Below are 19167 nucleotides of genomic sequence, written 5' to 3' on the forward strand. Positions count from 1 at the left end.
TATTTACTTAGAACAACTCAATTTTGTATTATAAAAAATTTCAGATATCCACAAAAATAGAGAGAAAAGAGCAATAAATCCCCATATGCTCATTACCCAGGTTCTGGAGCTATCAAGGTTTTGTCATACTCACTTTATAGATTCCATTAATTTTTTCTAGTTGCTTTTTGCCCCAGATATCATGTTACTCTAAATATTTCAGTATGCACTTCTAGAAACTGGGCATTTTGTTTAATAACCACATACCATTATCATATCTTAAAACTTCATCATCCCTTGTACACATGCACCACAATTTGCTTATGCACACTCCTGTTGCTGGGCATTGGAATTGTTTCCAACCTGAGCTACTGTGAAAAAAAGCTGCTATGAATATGTTTGCATCAATCTTTCTGTGGACATAAGTTTCCATCTCTCTTGGGTAACTTCCCTGGAGTAGAATAACTTGTCACAATGAATGTGTATGTTTAACTTTGTAAGAAAACCCAGTCTCTTCCCCCTGAGCACTCCCTTTTTCACCACATTCCAGTAGTAGTAGTTCTGCATTCTGCATATGCCCAGCAGCTTCCCTAAGGTGTCACTTAACTTGTCCCTCTCACCCCTGGGTTGCCTATAAACTAGACGTTTGGTCTAAAACCTGGATGAGATTCAGTTTAAATACTGAATGCTTCAGATTTGGCACTGTGTGCTCCATCTTACATCTCATTGGAAGGCACAGAAGTGACACAGTTTCCTCACTCTTAATTAAGACATTAAGGCTGATCAGTAGAGGGGTGCCTGGGTGGCTAGGTCGGTTGAGCATCTGACTTTGGCTCAGGTCATGATCTCCCTGTTTGTGGGTTCCAGCCCCATGTTGGGTTCTGTGCTGACAGCTTGCAGCACAGAGCCTGGAACTGGCTTCAGATTCTGTGTCTTCCTCTCTCTGCCCCTCCCCCACTCATTCTCGAGCTCTCTCTCTCTCTCTCTCTCTCAAATATAAATAAACATTAAAAAAAAAAAAAAAAGACTGATCAGGAGGGTGGTGGCCTGATCCTCCCCATTAGCCCTTCATCTAATGGTTTCAAATCATCTTTGCCTTGAATTTTTGTTAGGAATTGCAGAATGTTGCTTTTTAAAAAAATTCTATCAACCCTCCACATTTATTGCATGGAATTCTTCTGTAAAAAGAGACTTCCTTTAACAAAGTTATCTCACTGTTGTATAGGACAGGCAGGAAAAATACTTAACTATTTGTCTCTAATTTTCTAGTGAAAATTTTTAGTTTGGCTTATTGATTGTTAGAAACTTTTAAAAAGCCCGAGACAAGAAAAGTTCTCCCAGTCAAATACTACTCCAAGCATACAAATAAGAATCCCCTCACCTTGCTTAGAGAAACAGAAACCTGATATACAGGAACACTCACGTGTTAATGGACTTGGAGAGATTGTGGGCTAAAGGGTAATAATGGTAGTGATAACAGTTACTAACATTTAAGGAACATTTCCTATTGATTTAAGTTCATGAACTAATAATGAAATTTAACTCATTTTCATAATAAGTAAATAGTTACACCGAAAATAATAGTGCCAGTCATTGTGCAACCCAAGGGGCCTTATTCTAGTTACGTTTCACTTTTTCGAGAGAAAGAGAGAGAGAGAGAGAAAGAGAGGGAGGAAGGGAGAGGGGCAGAGGGAAAGAGAGACAGAATCCTAAGCAGGCTCCATGCCTAGCGCCCAGCCCAATATGGGGCTTCATCCCACGCCCCTGGGATCTGGGATCGTGACCTGAGCCGAAATCCAGAGTAGGGCTCTCAACTGACTGAGACACCCAGGCCCCTCTAGGTTTCACTCTTTAACCCTGATGAAACCATGGATTGATTTCTGTGTTCAGTTGGCATTTACTAAGCCCCCACTCCTTTAGGAAAACAAAAATAAATTAGACCCTGATGCCATGAGGTCTCAAAGGGCCTAGCAGATGAATTTTGCCTCAGTGGTTCCCTGGACTTGTCTTGCACAGACGTTAACAGACTTTGTGATGAGACATACAAGGAAAACGCTGAAGTTGGAGGCGACACCCTAAAGTCAGACACCACCTGCCCCTATGCACAGGTGGCAAATGTATAACTGGCTCTGGTGTCAGGGGGAAGCCCGGATTAGTAGTATTTGCCTGTTTCCCATCATAAACGGTAAATACTCCCATAGTGGCCAGTTTCAAGCTACCTGCATGAGGTCGCTGAATGCAGAATTTACAAACCTATGCCTTGTACACCATTATACGGTATCTTCATCATACAGATACAATGAGAGTAAATAATTTCAAAAGCACAGACACTGGTTAAATACAGTGAAATAAAGAAGTGATGAGTTTTAAGTATTTATCTTTGTAATATAACTTATTTAATTATATGTTTATATAATTTAATTTTTAATAATGGCTGTGTTTAATAACTGGCTTGCACAATTTCTGAACATTTAACAGCCGGCTCTGACAAGTTAGTGTGAGCCTGCTCTAGCGCACCACTGTTTCACCCTTTGTAATACTGCAGTGTAGACATTGTGATATACAATATGTGCCTGGGGACTTGGAATGATATGGCTTTGATGATGCTCTGAGCCTGGGATGGTCAATGGACTCAGGGCACAGGAGAAGAAAGGAACTAGGTGTAGCATTATGAGTTCTTTCCTTATCTCAGCAGTGGGGGTTATTTCATTTCCTGTTACTGGTATAACAAATTACTCCAAGCTAAGTGGTTTAAAATAACACAAATTTATTATCTCACTGTTCTGGAGGTCAGAAGTCAGAAAGGGGTCTCACTGAACTAAATTCAATGGTTTAGCAGAACTGTGTTCCTTTTTACTTTTAATTTTTTAATGTTTATTTATTTTTTAGAAAGAGAGAGACAGAGTACGAGCAGGGGAGGGGCAGAGAGAGGGAGATCCAGAATCTGAAGGCTCCAGGCTCCAAGCTGTCAGCACAGAGACAGACGCAGGGCTCAAACCCATGAGCCTTGAGATCATGACCTAAGCTGAAGTCGGACACTCAACCGACTGAGCCACCCAGGCACCCTGAGCTGTGTTCCTTTTGGAGGCCCCAAGGAGAATCTTTTTTCTCCTTTCTCCAGCTTCTAGAGGCCACCTGCATTCCCTGATTTGTGACCACCTTCCTCCATCTGCAAAGCCAGCAGTGTTGGGCCAGTGCCTTGTCACACTGCCATCTTTCTGGTTCTGTCTTTGGCTAGCTGATTAGCAGCCTCAATTTTCCTTTGCTATGTAACCCAACGTATACATAAGTGCCAGAAACTAGAATGTGGACATCTGGGAGGCCATTATTCTGTCTAGCGCAGGGATGTTGAGAGATATTGGCAGCTAGCTCTGAACAGATTGCAGCTCTAGAGGCCCGCCGGAGAAGGTGCTTAGAGCCCTAGAAGGTGAGATACAAGGTGGATTTCATGAAAGCTACTAATTTGCTTCCAGTAATTTCAGGTGGCAGTAAGTGTTATAAAGGAAATATAACAATAAAGCAGAGAGAGATGAAGGCAGGTATTTTAGTAGGTGGTCATAGAATGTCTCTCTGAAAAGGTAAAGTATGGGGCTAAGACCTGAATGATGAGAAGGAGGCCACCGTGCCCAGATCTGGGAAAGGCTGGCCATGTACAATGAACAGCAGAACCAAGGAAGAGCTGGTGGGGGATCAGGGGTTAGCATACTCAAACTACCCCAAATAAATACAATGTGTTCACTGTTCAGACTCAACTTGAAATAAGTCTCCTATCCAGTTCCCTCTTTCAACCACATCTATCCTCATACATTCTTCCTACAGAGACATGGCATGCCACTGGAGGAAAAAAAAGTAAAAGTTTCTGAAGATTGGCATGTTTTGAGAAACAGAAAGACAGCAGTGTAGGAGGGGCAGTAGATTGCTCTAATATTGGCCCCCAGTGGATCAGGCTTCCCTTTGTCCACGTTCCTTTGCAATGAATGTTCCTGTTCCTTCCATCGAGAGGTAGTGTGTCTTTCTCCACCCCATGAATATGCTCTGGTTGTGTAACTTACTTTGATCAATAGCTTATGGCAAAAGTGATGTACAAATTCTAGAGCCTGGACCTTAAGGAGACTTGAGGCTTTGCCATCATGCTCTTGGAAACTTTCTGTGCTGTGAAGAAGCTCACTAAGCTTATTAGCTTACTAAGAGGCCACAAGGGGAGAACTGAGGAGCCCAGTCAATAGTAAACATCACTTTCCTGACAGGTAAATGAGGCATTTGGACCCACTGGCCACTGTTGCACCATCAATGTGACTGCAACTGTGGTCTTAGGAGAGACCAGCAGAAAAACCTACAGACTCATGAGAAATAATAAAGCATTACTGTTGTAAGTCACCAAGTTTTGAGGTGTTGTGTTATGCAGCAATGGATAACTGTTACATGAAATGGGGAAGTCACAGGAACAAGATCACATAAAGGCTTATTAGCACGGTAAGGAATTTGAATTTTGTTCTAAGTGCTCTGGGAAATCATGAGGGTTTTAATTAGAGTGGTATGTTTTATTTAAAAAAATTTTTTTTTAACATTTATTTATTTTTGAGACAGAGAGAGACAGAGCATGAACAGGGGAGGGGCAGAGAGAGAAGGAGACACAGAATCCGAAACAGGCTCCAGGCTCTGAGCTGTCAGCACAGAGCCCGACGCGGGGCTCGAATTCACGGACCGTGAGATCATGACCTGAGCCGAAGTTGGACGCTCAGCCAACCAAGCCACCCAGGCGCCCCAGAAGAGTGGTATGTTTTAAAAGATCACTCCAGGGGCTCCTGGGTGGCTCAGCCGGTTAAGCATCCAACTTCAGCTCAGGTCACAATCTCACGGTTTGTGAGTGCGAGCCCCACATCAGGCTCTGTGCTGACAGCTCAGAGCCTGGAGCTTGCTTCACATTCTGTGTCTCCCCCTCTCTCTGCCCCTCCCATGCTCATGCTCTGTCTCTCTCTGTCTCTCAATAACAACTAAACGTTTAAAACAATTAAAAAAGTAAATAAAAGATCATTCTGGAAGCTGTGTGGAGAAAAGATTGTAGTTGGGCAAGAATGGAAGCAGGAAGACCAGCTGGGAAGCTTTTTCAGGCATCTAGACAAGAGATGACAGCAATGGAGATGGGAAATAGTGGAGAGATTTGGGTCCTGCTAACGGATTGGCTTGGAAAGGACATAGCGTATAACAATCTTTTTTCTTGAAATGCAAGGCTATATAAATATATGTACTCTGTATGTGGCAAGTCAGGGTTTTTTTTTTTTTGTTTTGTTTTTTTCCTGTGCCATTGGTGGAGAGGGGGAATTCTTGGCAAGGAAAAGAAAAGAGACAGAGACTTGGTAGCCCAACAAGCACTCAAGTTATGTTTTGGGATGCATTCAACATAAGCAATTTTTTCTTAAATAAAGAAAAAATAGATTGCCTTGTATGTACTCTGCTCTGAAGATTCTGACAGGCCAAAAGACTCCACTGAGCTCATGGAATGGAGGATGGACCTCTGTCATGGAACCAAGAGCTGTGCAGAGGAGAAAGTGTGGAAATGTGGAGGAGGAGCGGTGGAGGAAGGAGAGGAGAAGAAGACGGCTCAGAGCAGGAGGACAAAACTGGGAACCCATCCAAGACAAGTCTAACCGGGAGAAATGCAATGGGGAGAGTAAGGAGGCATTTTGTGTTTGTGGGAGCATGATGAGACTGCTTTCCCTCTGATGATGGACTGCCCCCCACACCCCTCCAGGTGCTGCAGGCACATCTGGGGGCAAACCTGGACATGTGTTTATTTCCAGGCATCACTGAATGTAAAATTCTGAGTAAGATACAGTTCTTGTCCTAAAGCTTTGCAGTTTAGTTGAGGGCACATGTCTTAAAACGTGGTATAATAATAATGTAAAGAAAAGAAATGCCAATAATAGTCCAGATTTTTAAAGTGCTAAAGGACTTCAGAGAAAGGATAACTGAGAAGGAGGAGGAGTTACTATGGTGAAGTATTTGTCCAGATGGCGGGGAGCAGGGAAGCCATTTAGAGCAAGAGAAGGGGTGCACACACAGGCGGAAGGGTGTTGAGGAGGCAGATTGAAAATCACAAGCATTGAAGGGAATTTGGTGGCTCAGTCAGTTAAGCATCCCACTTCAGCTCAGGTCATGATTCGTAGTTCAAGCCCCAAGTCGGGCTCTGTGCTGACAGCTCAGAGCCTGGAGCCTGCCTCAGATTCTGTGTCTCCCTCTCTCTCTGCTCCTCCCCTGCTCACACTCTGTCTCTCACTCTCAAAACTAAAATAAACACTAAAGAGAGAAAGAAAGAAAGAAAGAAAGAAAGAAAGAAAGAAAGAAAAGAAAATCACGAGCAGTGAAGCAGTGTGGGAAAGGTGAGCAGGGCCTAAGGATTAGGTGTTTTCCTATGGGAATAGGAAACCGTTCCTAATCTGTGAAGCTAGCAATCTATGGCAACAAGGAGGGTGGGCTAGAGTCAGAGAGGACAGTTTGGAGGCCATTTTTAGGTAGCCCGTTGCTTCAGCTGAGGCCTGCCGATTAGTACTATTTGTAGAGCTGTAGAGAAAGGCAGTTCAAATCTGTCCCCAAAGGGCCACTTACAGAGTCAGAGAGGCTTGTGTCCTTACTCTGCCCCTCTGTGTGACACTGGCAAGGAGCAAGATGGTGAAATTTGCAGTGCAGTATGCAAATAAACAATAGGCGAGGGTAAAGCATCTTTAAAAATTAAGGATGCCAATAAGCACACGAAAGGATATTCAGCATCACAATCATTAGGAAAATGCAAATCAAAACCGCAGTGAGATACTGCTTGATGCCCATTAGGATGGCTATTAATTAAAAAATGTTTATTTATGCATGAATGGATAAATAGGATGTAGTGTATTATTCAGTCTTAAAATGGAATGAAATTTGGACACATGCTCCAACATAGATCATATGCTAAGTAAAATAAGCTAGGCACAAAAGGACAAGGGTTGTAGAATTCCACTTACACGAGATGTTATAGTAGTCAAATTCATAGGAAAAGAAAATAGCCTGGTGGTTGCCAGTGCCTGGGAGGAGAAGGAAGTGTGGGGTTAGGGTTTAACAATATGGAATTTCAGTTTGGAAAGATGAAAAAGTTCTGGAGCTGGATGGTGTTGCACAAAAATATGAGTATATTTAATGCCACTGAATGTGCACCTAAAAATGGTTAAAATTATAAATTTTATGTGATGTGTATTCTACTCTACTACCACCACCACCATGACCACCACACACACACACACACACACACACACACACACACACAGACACACACACACACACTGAGCATGCCCATACTACTGAATTCAGGAGTGGACTTTGAAAAATGTAAAAGCTAAATCTTTACTCTCCATCTCTTCTATCTCCCCTCCATCCCTTGCCAAAAGGACAAACTTTTTTTTTTTTTTCAACGTTTATTTATTTTTGGGACAGAGAGAGACAGAGCATGAACGGGGGAGGGGCAGAGAGAGAGGGAGACACAGAATCAGAAACAGGCTTCAGGCTCTGAGCCATCAGCCCAGAGCCTGACGCGGGGCTCGAACTCCCGGACTGCAAGATCGTGACCTGGCTGAAGTCAGACGCTTAACCGACTGCGCCACCCAGGCGCCCCAAGGACAAACTTTTTAAAGCTAATATGTGAGGCACTTGGCTGGCTCAGATGGTAGAGCATGCAACTCTTGATCTCAGGGTCATGAGTTCGAGCCCCAAGTTGGGCATAGAAGTTACTCAAAAAACAAAATGAAAAAGGTCAGTACATCCTGCTTTCCCATATCTGGTTTTATCACCTATTGTCCCTCAACATATATCCTTTGTTTTACAGCCAGTGTATGGGCCAACACTCCAGAGAAAGAGCAAAATCAGAATTTAAAGGCAGAAGAATGGAGAAAGAAGAGGCTCCTTGCTTAAGTAAATGGAACTCCCTAATACCAAAGTCTAATAGATGATTGAGATTAACACCTAGTAGGTTATCATGATGATCAAGATTACCATGTTGCTTGTATTGCCCTTGATGTGATCTATGATATGGCACTAAGAATGGCACTTTACCTCTTTGGTCTTCTTTCCAAAAACCTAGCCAACTCCAGTCTAATTATGAGAAAACATTAGATAAATCCCAATTGAGGCACACTCTACCAAATACCTGAGGAGTACTACTCAAAACTGTCCAGGTCATCAAAAACAAGGAAAGCCCAAGAAACCGTTACAGCCAAGAGGACCAGAAAATGGACGTCAGGAGATGGAAGCTACTCTTGGTGGGAGCAGAGCAGGATGCATAGACTTGCTGAGTCAGTATGTCCTACACCTGAAAGTAATGTAACATTGTGTCACCTATACTTAAATGAAAAAAAAAAAAAAAAAAAAAAGATTTGTGTTTGAATTTGAAAACTCTCCATCTGGAAGAGTAAGTAAAAAGTTATAATATGAACCCCAAACAAACAAACAAAAACAGAACATTAGTAAAGACTAAGAATACTAATAAAGTACGCACTTTTGTTAATAATAATGTAAACTAAGGAGTCTTTTAGAAGTACATAATGAAACATTAGGCATAAATAATACAATGAATGGGATTTGTTTCAAGTTAATCAAGTGGGGTGGGAGAACATGGATGGGGTTGTAGGCCAGAGTCGATCATTGTTAAAGCTATGTTATAGATACATGGGAGCTCATTATATTATCCTCTCTTCTTTCGTATGTGTTTGTAAAACTGTCCATAATAAAAAGTCACGAACTTAAAAAAGATGTGGTAGGTTAATTTATAGAAATCTGGGTGTTTGTGACCATTTCCTCCCATCAGACTCGGACACGGAGAAAACCAGTCTTAACAGAAGGGAAAGGGGTGCCTAGGTGGCTTAGTCGGTTAAGCATCCGGCTTTGGCTCAGGTCATGATCTCACGGTTTGTGAGTTTGAGCCCCGTGTTGGGCTCTGTGCTGACAGCTCGGAGCCTGGAGCCTGCTTCAGGTTCTGTGTGTCCCTCTCTCTCTGACCCTCCCTTGCTTGCACCGTGTCTCTGTCTTTCAAAAATGAATAAACGTAAAAAAAAAATTTAAAAAAAAAAGAGAAGGGAAAAAACAATAATGAAGCCAAGATACAGGGGAGCAGGGGTGATATAAGGAATGAGAAGTAAAATGTTTCTGCTACCCTCCCTGCCCCCAGACTTTGTCCTTGGATTATGAAACAAACCCCTGCATTATTATTTTTTTTTTACACAATTAAGAATTTAATTCTAAGAGCAGAGGTTGTCTCTTTCTTCTTCTTTATTTTTTAAATTAATTTTTTAAATTTAAATCCAAGTTAGTTAACGTATAGTGTAGTAATGGTTTCAGGAGTAGAATTTAGTGATTCATCACTGACATGAAACACCCAGTGCTCATCCCAACAAGTGCCCTTCTTAATGCCCATCCCCCATTTAGTCCATCCCCCTTCCCAACACCCCTCCAGCAACCCTCAGTTCTCTGTATTTAAGAGTCTCTTATGGTTTGTCTCCCTCTCTGTTTTTATCTTGTTTTTGCTTCCCTTCAACTATGTTCATCTGTTTTGTTTCTTAAATTCCACAGATGAGTGAAATAATATTTTTGTCTTTCTCTGACTGGCTTATTTCACTTAGCATAATACACTCTAGTTCCATTCACGTTGTTGCAAATGGCAAGATTTCATTCTTTTTCATCACTGAGTAATATTACATTGTATATATACCACATATCTTCTTTATCCAGTCATCGATTAATGGACATTTGGTCTCTTTGTATACTTTGGCTATTATTGATAGCAGTGCTATAAACATTGGGGTGCATGTGCCCCTTTGTATTATCATTTTTGTATCCTTTGGATAAATACCTAGTAGTATAATTTCTGGATGATAGGATAGTTCTATTTTTAATTTTTTGAGGACCTTCCACCCTGTTTTCCAGAGTGGCTGCACAAGTTTGCATTCCCACCCGCGGTGCAAAAGGGTTCCTCTTTCTATACATCCCTGCCAACATCTGTTGTTACCTGAGATGTTAATTTTAGCCATTCTGACAGATATGAGGTGGTTCTTATTGTGCAAACGCCTGCATTCTTAGACCAACCTCTGCCCCTTCCCTTTAAAGAGCTCCAATGGTATCTATTTCATGAAGGCACAAGTCCAAATAAATACCAAGGAAGGAGTATAATGCACCCTTTGGCATCCTCACGCCTAATTTAGGACTCATTCACCTTCTGATTGTTTAAGATAAATAGTAAAAGATGTCTCACTTAACCTTACAGAAAATACAGCCTGTAATAGAGGCAAAGGACCTGGATTCTAGTCATGATTCTACCAGTGCCTGCCATGTAACTTTGGACAAGCTACGTCACAGGGTTCTGTGTTTATTCTGTCTTTCTTCTGTCTTACTGTGACTGAGGGAGGCATTAGGGCACCACCAAAGGAAGACTTGCAAAACTTCAAGTCCAGAATTCCTATTTTTAATAGAGCTCCTGAAAGTTGCAAATCATCAGATTCTGTTCAGATTTTGCCTCACTAAGTGCTCATTACAAAACCTGAACTTTGGAGCTAGCTGCTCAAGAGAAAATTAAGTGGAAGAAAGTTCTTTTCTTTCTCCCCCACTTCTTTAATTTCACTGTACAGTGATATGCATTTTCCCACTGGATTAAAAACATAGAAAACACAAGGACAACATGCTGTAACAAAAGGCCCAAAGGTCGCCTTCTTTAGTCCTTTCCTTACATTCACCCATGCAGTCTCTTTGTTGTTCATTATCTTAGTAGTAGGTGTGGTGGGTGAGGAGCCATGGGAATTGTGAAACTAGACCAGAGAAAATCGTTACTTAGTTATCTTAACGTCTGTGTGGGGAAATGTGGGTGGGGTTAGCTGGTTTTTCAATGTTGTGGGAGCTGCTACATACAGCAGGTTATTATGAAAAGAATGTAGGATTTCAAAAGATAGAGCTTTGAAGCTTGAAAGAAGTTCTTGATTTTCAAATGTATGCTAAGATGGAAAACATATGGCTTTTTGCACCAAGAAATAATGTGCACCCAGAGATTGACAATATCTTCTAAGTAACCCCTCGGCATAATTGGTTACTGTGTGACCACGGGAAGTTCCACACTGTTCTCAATGTACGTACATTACATTTGATTCCCATTACTTCGAAATAGTTACATTCTAAAATTGCCATAAACACTGAATTAGCAATTAACAAGGTTAAAAAAATACAGGGTTAGGTTTCTGCAAACCTCTGGTCACAGCATTTTCATCAATGAATAACTTTAAGTGTGTGTGTGTGTTTTTAAAGACATCTTATTTAATATATATTGTCTATTCCTCAACATTAAACTAATGACCAACAGCTCTGTTCTCCATCATTATCCTTTTGTGATGCATGAAGAAGTCCTCACGTCTTGTTTTATGCCAGATCTTTTATTGTTCAGGATGGACTTTGAATAGCACAAACCAAAACTTTTTCTTACTCATGCTGTGTGACTATAATTGGCTCATAGTATGCTTAGATGTGCAGAGAAATGGAGCCTTTCCTTTCTCTATGGCAGATCTGGTCTCTTACAATCTTTTCTTCGTTGGAAGAGGAAAGCCTAATTCATAATAATTATATGATAATTATTATTATAAATTATTAATAATTTCCTAGTCTCTTCAGTCAAAACTGTTTGTTGGTTTGTTTATTTATTTAGTTAGTTTAGTTTACAAGTCCCTCCTTTCAGGAAAAGCTCATTTATTCTGAGTTTTGACCCCTCTCTCTTACCTCCCAAGGTGGCTTCCAGGTGTGTGAAGAATACACTGTACCCTTGAAGGTGGGGCAGGCAACCTTGGGTCTGCATCAAGGGGTCCTGGTATTGCTTTCTGGCCCCTACTGGCCCCTGTGGTGGTGTGTCCCTTGCTTACCCTGGTGACATCTGCCATAGAAGTCATTTGGGGAAAGAGTTATCTAGTCTCTCTCAGCTTGGTCAGGACCTAGGGGTTTCCCAGCTGACCTGCCTGTCCTTCTGTGACTGAGAATTCATGCCAGAGCTGATGGTGCCAAGGATGGGCATCTCACCCAAGCTGGACCAGTCAGAGATCTTCCCTAGAATTTTTCAAACTGGAGCTAAGCAGCCTAGTCTCTTTCAGGAGGCTCAGGGCCAGTGGGCCATTTTGTTTTGCTACTTCGAGGAAGTAAAGGAAGACCTGAGGAAAGGAGCACATAATTGAGAGTGTGAGAGTCAGATCCTTGATCTAAGTTATACTTGAGATCCTGTGCTCCTTTTTTTTTTTTTTTTCCTGTTTTTTCTGTGAGCTATTCACACATCTTTCTAGTAAATTCCCCCTTTGGGTCCAAGCTAGTTTGAGTTCAGTTTCTCATACCTGTAGCTGAAAACAAAAATCCTCAAACAATTATGATTTTTAAATGATTTAGTGATCATCATAGCACTTGCATATTTATAGTAATTCCAAGCAACCTTCATTTACACTATTCTCCATAATTATACAATGTTTACAGGCTGGGCACTATTATTGGCAAGCATATGAGATAATTGAGACTTAAAAAAATTGCTATTATGAAATGTAACACTCATACAAAAAAGTACACAAATCAGAAATGTACCTGATGAAGAGTTATCACAAAGTTAACAGCTGTGTAATTTTCACACAGAAACAACACTAACACCCCCAAAGTCCAATCTCATGCTCCCTTCCAATCAGGTTTCTCACTTTATGGTTTTCACTTCCTTATTTTTTCCCCCTAGTTTTATTACCCAAGCACACATCCCTGAACCTTAAAATTGAATTCTGCCATTTTTTTTGAACATTATATAAATGAAGTAATGCAATATAACTTTTTGGGGGGATCTGTATTCTTTTGTTCTGAATTGTATTTTGAGATTCATCCAGTAGTTAGCTGTAGCTATAGTTCAGCTTTTTTACTTTATTATTATTTTTTAATTTTTTTAACTTTATTTTTGAGAGAGAGAGCATGAGCAAGGGAGGGGCAGAGAGAGAAGGAGACAGAGGATGAACCGTGAGATCATGACCTGAGTCAAAGTGGGACACTCAACCGACTGAGCCACCCAGGTGCCCCTATAGTTGTTTTTCAAAAATTGCTGTTTAGTATTCCATCATATGAATGTACAGTCATTTGTCTATTCTGTTAATAGATAATTTTTTGGCTTTTATTAATAATATTGGCGTGAATATTCTTGGTGAATAAATGCATTTTTTTTTGACTGTATACCTAAGAGTTAAATTGCTAGATCATGAATATGTACCTTTTCAGGTGAGTAAATAATACCAAAATCTTTTCCTAAATGATTTTTCCAGTTTATATTCCTACCAGCATTTTATGAGAGTTTATCCTGTCCTGTATCCTAACACAGTCTTTTTAACTTTAGCAATTTGTGTGGGTGCAAATGGTATCTCACTGTGGTTTTAATTTCACTTCCTCCTGATAGCTAATGAAAACTGAATGCCATTTTGCATGTTTAATGGACTTTTGTATATCTTCTTTTGTGAAATGCCGGTTGAAGTCTCTTGCCTGTTTTTGTTTTTGATTGCCTTTCTCTTTATTGATTTTTTTTTTTTTTTTCAACGTTTATTTATTTTTGGGACAGAGAGAGACAGAGCATGAATGGGGGAGGGGCAGTGAGAGAGGGAGACACAGAATCGGAAACAGGCTCCAGGCTCTGAGCCATCAGCCCAGAGCCCGACGCGGGGCTCGAACTCACGGACCGCGAGATCGTGACCTGGTTGAAGTCGGACGCTTAACCGACTGCGCCACCCAGGCGCCCCTCTTTATTGATTTTTAAGAGTTCTTTATATATTTGAATAAGAGACCAAGAGCCCTCTGTTGGATATATATGTTGCCAGCATCTTCTTCCACTCTGTGGCTTGCCTTTTCACTCACTTAAAGGTGTTTTTTGAGGGAGAGAATTAATTCAGACTTAGCAATTGGGATTTGAAAACACTACATCTGCATCTGACAGAATAACTAGACCAAGCAGTGGAAAGTAAATTTCTCATTTCAATAAAATGAACTCACACATGCTCTCTAGACAAAGTTGCACATTCTTTCATTGGAATGTTGTTTCTGAGATGGCAGTTTATGTTTAAACGATTGAAAATTCCATTACATTACAAGCCAGAAAAATATACTTACAATATTTAATTCTGCCGCTTGGTGGTGTCATGGAAAACTAATAATAATGATTTAAAAGGATTGTTCTGAAAGTTTGCTGGACAGTAGGACTTGGCTATTAGCAAATTAAAAAACACATTTTTTTTAAAGTTTGTAATCCTCTTATACATTGCAATGGCTAAAAAATTCATATAGGCTCAGTCTTTCACTATAAAATCCCAGGTTTACTGATAGCCGAACAAGAAACCAGGATGGCACAAATAGTTTTTTTAATCATGGAAATTTTCAAGTATCCTAAAATGCCAATATAACTAAGATCTCTGTATCTACTACATATATAATGTTAGCATCCTGTCATATTTACTTTAAAAAAATTAAAGTTTATGCTCCTTTGTTCTCCTGTTTCATTTCCTTTTCTCTTTTTCTGACTAGAGGTGACCGACCACTATCCAGAATTTGATGTGTATCAGCCCAGTTCTTGTTTTCCTATTTTTCCTACATTTCACGTGTTCATGCACAATACAAATGTTTTCTATTTTTAAACGTATCTTTTCATGTTACAGTATAATGCAATTTGCTAACACAGTATTTGGTCATGTTGACATACAGATTTATACAGACATAAACAGATCTAGGTCATTAGTTTTAACTGCTGTGTAGTAATTCATGACACACTTATTTATTCCTCTATCAATTAACATTTTAATATTGCAATCAATGCAATGCCTAGAACAATATCGAATATATACTAGATCCTCCATTAGATCAATGGAGGCAAGCTTTTAATTAAAGAAAAGCGGCAAAAAATACCTCACGCAGACTATTTTTTGCGTCAGTTCTCCAGTTATTTGTCGTTATCATCCACCCTATCTGCAGGAATGGCTGGAGTCATTCCCTAAAATTTCCTAATGCCTTTTTACCCAATTCACTGAAAAAGACTCTGATGTGGTGTGATCATGGGGACGGGGTGAGCGGATACAGTGGGTAGAGAGTGTTCACAAAGAAACTTCAATGTCAAAACATAAGCCAATGGTTTGTTTGGGCTGGAACAGGAGAGGGTGGCCGCAGCACGCGTTATAAGTCTGGGGGAGGTCTGACAGTTTACAATGCAAAGCATGTCTGGTGCTACCATGTCCGGATAAGGAGATAAAGGAACATAAAGGTCTTTCTCTCCAAGTACGTTCTGAAAGCTATAACCCCTAAACGCCACACGGTTGCCATGAGAACCAGCAGGGGGAGGGGGGAGAGAAGATCCGCCAGAATTCTTGATGCACTTAGAATGTTTCTTCTTCCGGTCCTTTGCTCTTGGCAACCACCGCCTCTCTTCTCGGTCCCCCGCCCATTCTGTGGGCTCCCGTCATTCTCTTCCTTTTTTGATTCTTTCCTTCTCCATTCTAGGTCGCCATCTTGGGCCATGCGACAAGATGGCGCCCCCTGGTCGTAGAGGCAGAGCCCTGGCGCGCCAGCGAGCCTGCGCACGCACGTGCTCAGGCGCTGGAGGGTGGGGCGGGGACGCCCAGACGCTGCCCCGCCCCCAGTAGTCGCCCCGCCCCTGGTCCCCATCCGCTTTCCTCCCACCCGGCGAACCCGGAAGTGGAGGAGGAGGCGCGGCAGCGGTGGCCGAACGGGCAGGCGCTGGCGGAGCACAACTGGGGAGCGTGTCTGGGTTGGGGGCGGGGGGCGGGGCTGAGCGGCCTGGGCCTGGGCAGCCAGGCCCGGACAGGGCGGGGGAGGCCATGGCCTCCGCAGAGTTGCAGGGGAAGTACCAGAAGCTGGCTCAGGAGTACTCGAAGGTATCCATCGTGGGCGGGGAGTAGGGGGTCCCCGGCCCTGCGGCCTCGGGTTGCCTTGGCAGCTACTCGTCGGGACGGAGGGGAACGGCGAAGGGGACACGCTCGCTTGCCCCTCCTCTCCTCTGGCTTCTCTGTCCACCATTACCATGCCTCCACCTGCAGCTCCCAGGAGATGGGGCCGGGCCGCGTCTCGGTCCGTGTGCGTTTCTGCGGGAAGGAGCAGGAGTTTGATTTTTGCTTCTCACCAAACTAGCGGGCTTGGGACTGGGGTGTCAGATTCCTGGCTTCTGCCTTTGGTGCTAGTCGGGAGGGGAAGGGAAGGGTAAGGACCAACCCCTCCACTGCTGCTTCCTCAATCTTCCCAGCCCAGTGATGGGAAAGATCAAGCTTTCTTCCTTCTCACAGAGATGAGATGAAGATAAAAGAGATTTATGTGTCCCCACTCAATTCGGGAGGGTGAAAAGAGCCATTCGTGTAAACTGTCTCACTGGGGATGGGTGGTTACGAATGTATTCAGTGCATTGGCAAGATGTTGTCTGGAGATGATTTTGAAAGCTTGAGTGCTAGGGCTGTGTCCTTTTTTCTTTCTTTTCCCTCGGTCACCTGGAGTGGGGCAGAGCACCCGGGTGCTCAATAAATGCTGAATTAAGCAAACTAGGGACCTGACCCTTTGTCGTATTTATGGCACCCGTCTTTAAATGATGGAACCCTTTCCTTGGGAAAGGGTGGTGCTGCTTCTAAGGTGTTGCTGCCCTAAGAATATTCTAATGAAGTTATAAAAGAATCTCACATCTTCGGAAATTGACTTAGCATTCTTTAAGCTTAGTTTTCTGTGACCTTTTATCATGGGGGCAATGGGAAGACTTAGCCCCCTGTTTACAATTTGGAGAAACGGACGCATTATATCCTTAGGATTTCATTTAACAAATTCTCAGCAAGGTGAAATGAAATATTGTTTGAAAAATAAAAGCTGTGCCTAAACATACACACTTACCTCTTTTCACCATCAAATGGGAGTCTTTTGAGATACGATACTTATTCATTGATGCTACCTCGGGCAAAACTTCTTGCATTTCCATTTGAATTGGTCTTAAGAGCCTGTAGCACAATGTCAGTGATGGCAAGTTTTCAACCTTTGAGGGAATATTTTCTTGTTTGAAAGGGTCAGAAGTTGTTTGAAACATCCATATGATGAAGAAGGTCGGTGAAGAAGGGTACTCAAACTTGGCTCTACTATTTGTGGGTGAAAATGTTTTATGAATATAAAGTAAGGGGACTGATTTTCTTCTCCAGGGAGTAAACAATCTCAGAAGACAATTCCAGATGGCAAAAGAGAGTTCTAAAAATGTCTTAAGCAGTGACTGCATTGCCGAAATAATTACATAGCCTCCCCAAAGTATTACGAACTTGGAAGATTTTATTTGTTTGGATATAGATCCTCTTTCATTTAACAGACATTTATTATGTGCTTTCTGTGAACAGCCCGCCATGGTCTGTTGAGTGAGGCAGAGTTCCAGTTTAAGGAGCACCCTTTAGTAGGATGTTCAAACATTGTACATCCTTATGATATAGTATGACAAGTGTTGGTTCAGTGGGAGCACAGAAGAGATGGAGGGTAAGGGTTGAAGAAGTTAACTGGGAAGTACGGCAGAGGGAGGGTTGGTAGCATCCCAGGCAAAGGGAAAGGGCTATGTTTGCAGACACGAAAGCACATTAAGATACATGGCAAGACTGGTGAAATATAGTTGGAGAGTTAATTTGGACCTGATCATAAAGGGTTGTGGATGTTAAATATGTTTGAACTTTATCTTTTGAGTAATGTCAAAGGTTTTTAATCAGGGTAATGATGTTACTTTTAGGAGGGGAACTGGTAACTATGTGGAGGATGAATTGAAAGGGAAAGAGTGGTGAAAAGAAGACCAGACTGTAGGCTGTTGGAATAGTTTTGAGGAGTGTAATACAGGCTTGAATCAAACTAGTGACTGTTGAGGTGGAGAGGAGGACCTAGATTTAGGAATTATGATTAAAGTACCTTTTCACTTAGATTTTTTTTTAGTGCTTTGTTGGTACATAGCACTAAATTTATGAAGAATGTAGAGTGTAGAAGGCACTCATCGTGGTGTCTCATTGATTCTGTGGGATGTGGTGAGTGAGGGGAGACTGAGAGTTGACCCTGCTGTTCTGAGGTGAGGGGATATGACTGCTACTGACAGATGCCACTGGCAGGAAGTTGAGGCAGTTTGGAGTAAAGGGGTGTATTAAAGGTTAGATGCAATTGTAGAATTTTAAGGTCTGCAGGCACATTAAAGTTCTCTTGTTCACATAGGAGCTTGAGGTGTTGTTGGAGTAACTGCTGAAAATTTCTAGTGGAGATGGACTGGCTAAAAGTCAGGACAATGGCCAGAGCTTCTGGAATAGTTCTTATGAAGACAATAGTTGAACTGCAAGAGTTAATCAGGGTGGAACACTTTAGGTAGACTCTTTGGGGAACATGGGTGGGAAGCATGTGAAAGAAGGAGGGGATGCTAAGGAGACTCTAAGGAGGTCTGCCAGACTTGAGGTTATTTATCTCCCCAATTAGGCTAGACCATTTTTCATCTTTTTAATTGCAATGTGATGGAAATTTCGGAACGTAAGAGAACAGAGGTTGGTCAAAAGATTGCATGTGTTTTTATTCTCTGTCAATTCTAGTGCCAAGCAATTCCTAGGTAAGATCTATGCCACCTTCAGCTCTGAGCCTGTGGAAGGGGCTTTCTGCCTTTTATTACCTTCTCTGGTGCAGACATTGTGGGCTAATGTTGAAATCCAGTTATGTCTTTTTCCTTACTTAGGATACGAAGACAAAAGATTTCCTCATAAACAGTAGAAGGAGGCTACAAAGCAAGAGAGCAAGCATGATCCCTAAACCAAGGACATTTGCAGAATCTCTTTGTTTTGATTTAATGCAGATCTCAGCCTGTTTTCCAGGAAGGGGCCCATTTCTTTCTGGGAACTGCGGTCATATATTTTTCCCTCCCAAGAAGGAAAAAAATGGCCTGAGGAGCTCCCATTAAGGAAACTGAAAGTTTAGTTAGATAAAAGATGGACCATGGGAGGCCAAAGCAGATGAGAATTTCTGAGGCTGATTGCTAAAATATTGAGTGTTAATGGAAAGGGCAGTGAATGTAGAGATTAAGACCCTAGTTGTTTGGGCAATTAGGAGGTCATTGGAGGCTTTTGAAATTTCAGGTTTAATAAAGTTCAGGGGAGGGAA

At 41.8% G+C, this 19167-nt stretch overlaps 1 protein-coding gene across 3 annotated transcripts in view; it reads left to right on the plus strand.

The window, feature by feature from the left end:
• The first annotated feature begins 15796 nt into the window (after positions 1 to 15796).
• Positions 15797 to 19167, plus strand: part of PPP1R21 (protein phosphatase 1 regulatory subunit 21) — a 66431-nt gene continuing 63060 nt past the window's right edge. For 2 of the 3 annotated variants that reach the window (XM_030310565.1, XM_030310566.1), the window contains exon 1: positions 15826 to 15914. In XM_030310565.1, the coding sequence (XP_030166425.1) occupies positions 15858 to 15914 (57 nt within the window). In that variant the 5' untranslated portion in view covers positions 15826 to 15857. Of the gene's footprint in view, positions 15915 to 19167 lie in introns of all 3 variants that reach the window. The other variant, XM_030310564.2, reaches the window with a different exon arrangement.

The sequence above is a fragment of the Lynx canadensis genome, chromosome A3 (genome assembly GCF_007474595.2).
Source record: "Lynx canadensis isolate LIC74 chromosome A3, mLynCan4.pri.v2, whole genome shotgun sequence".
NCBI classification, from domain to species: domain Eukaryota; kingdom Metazoa; phylum Chordata; class Mammalia; order Carnivora; family Felidae; genus Lynx; species Lynx canadensis.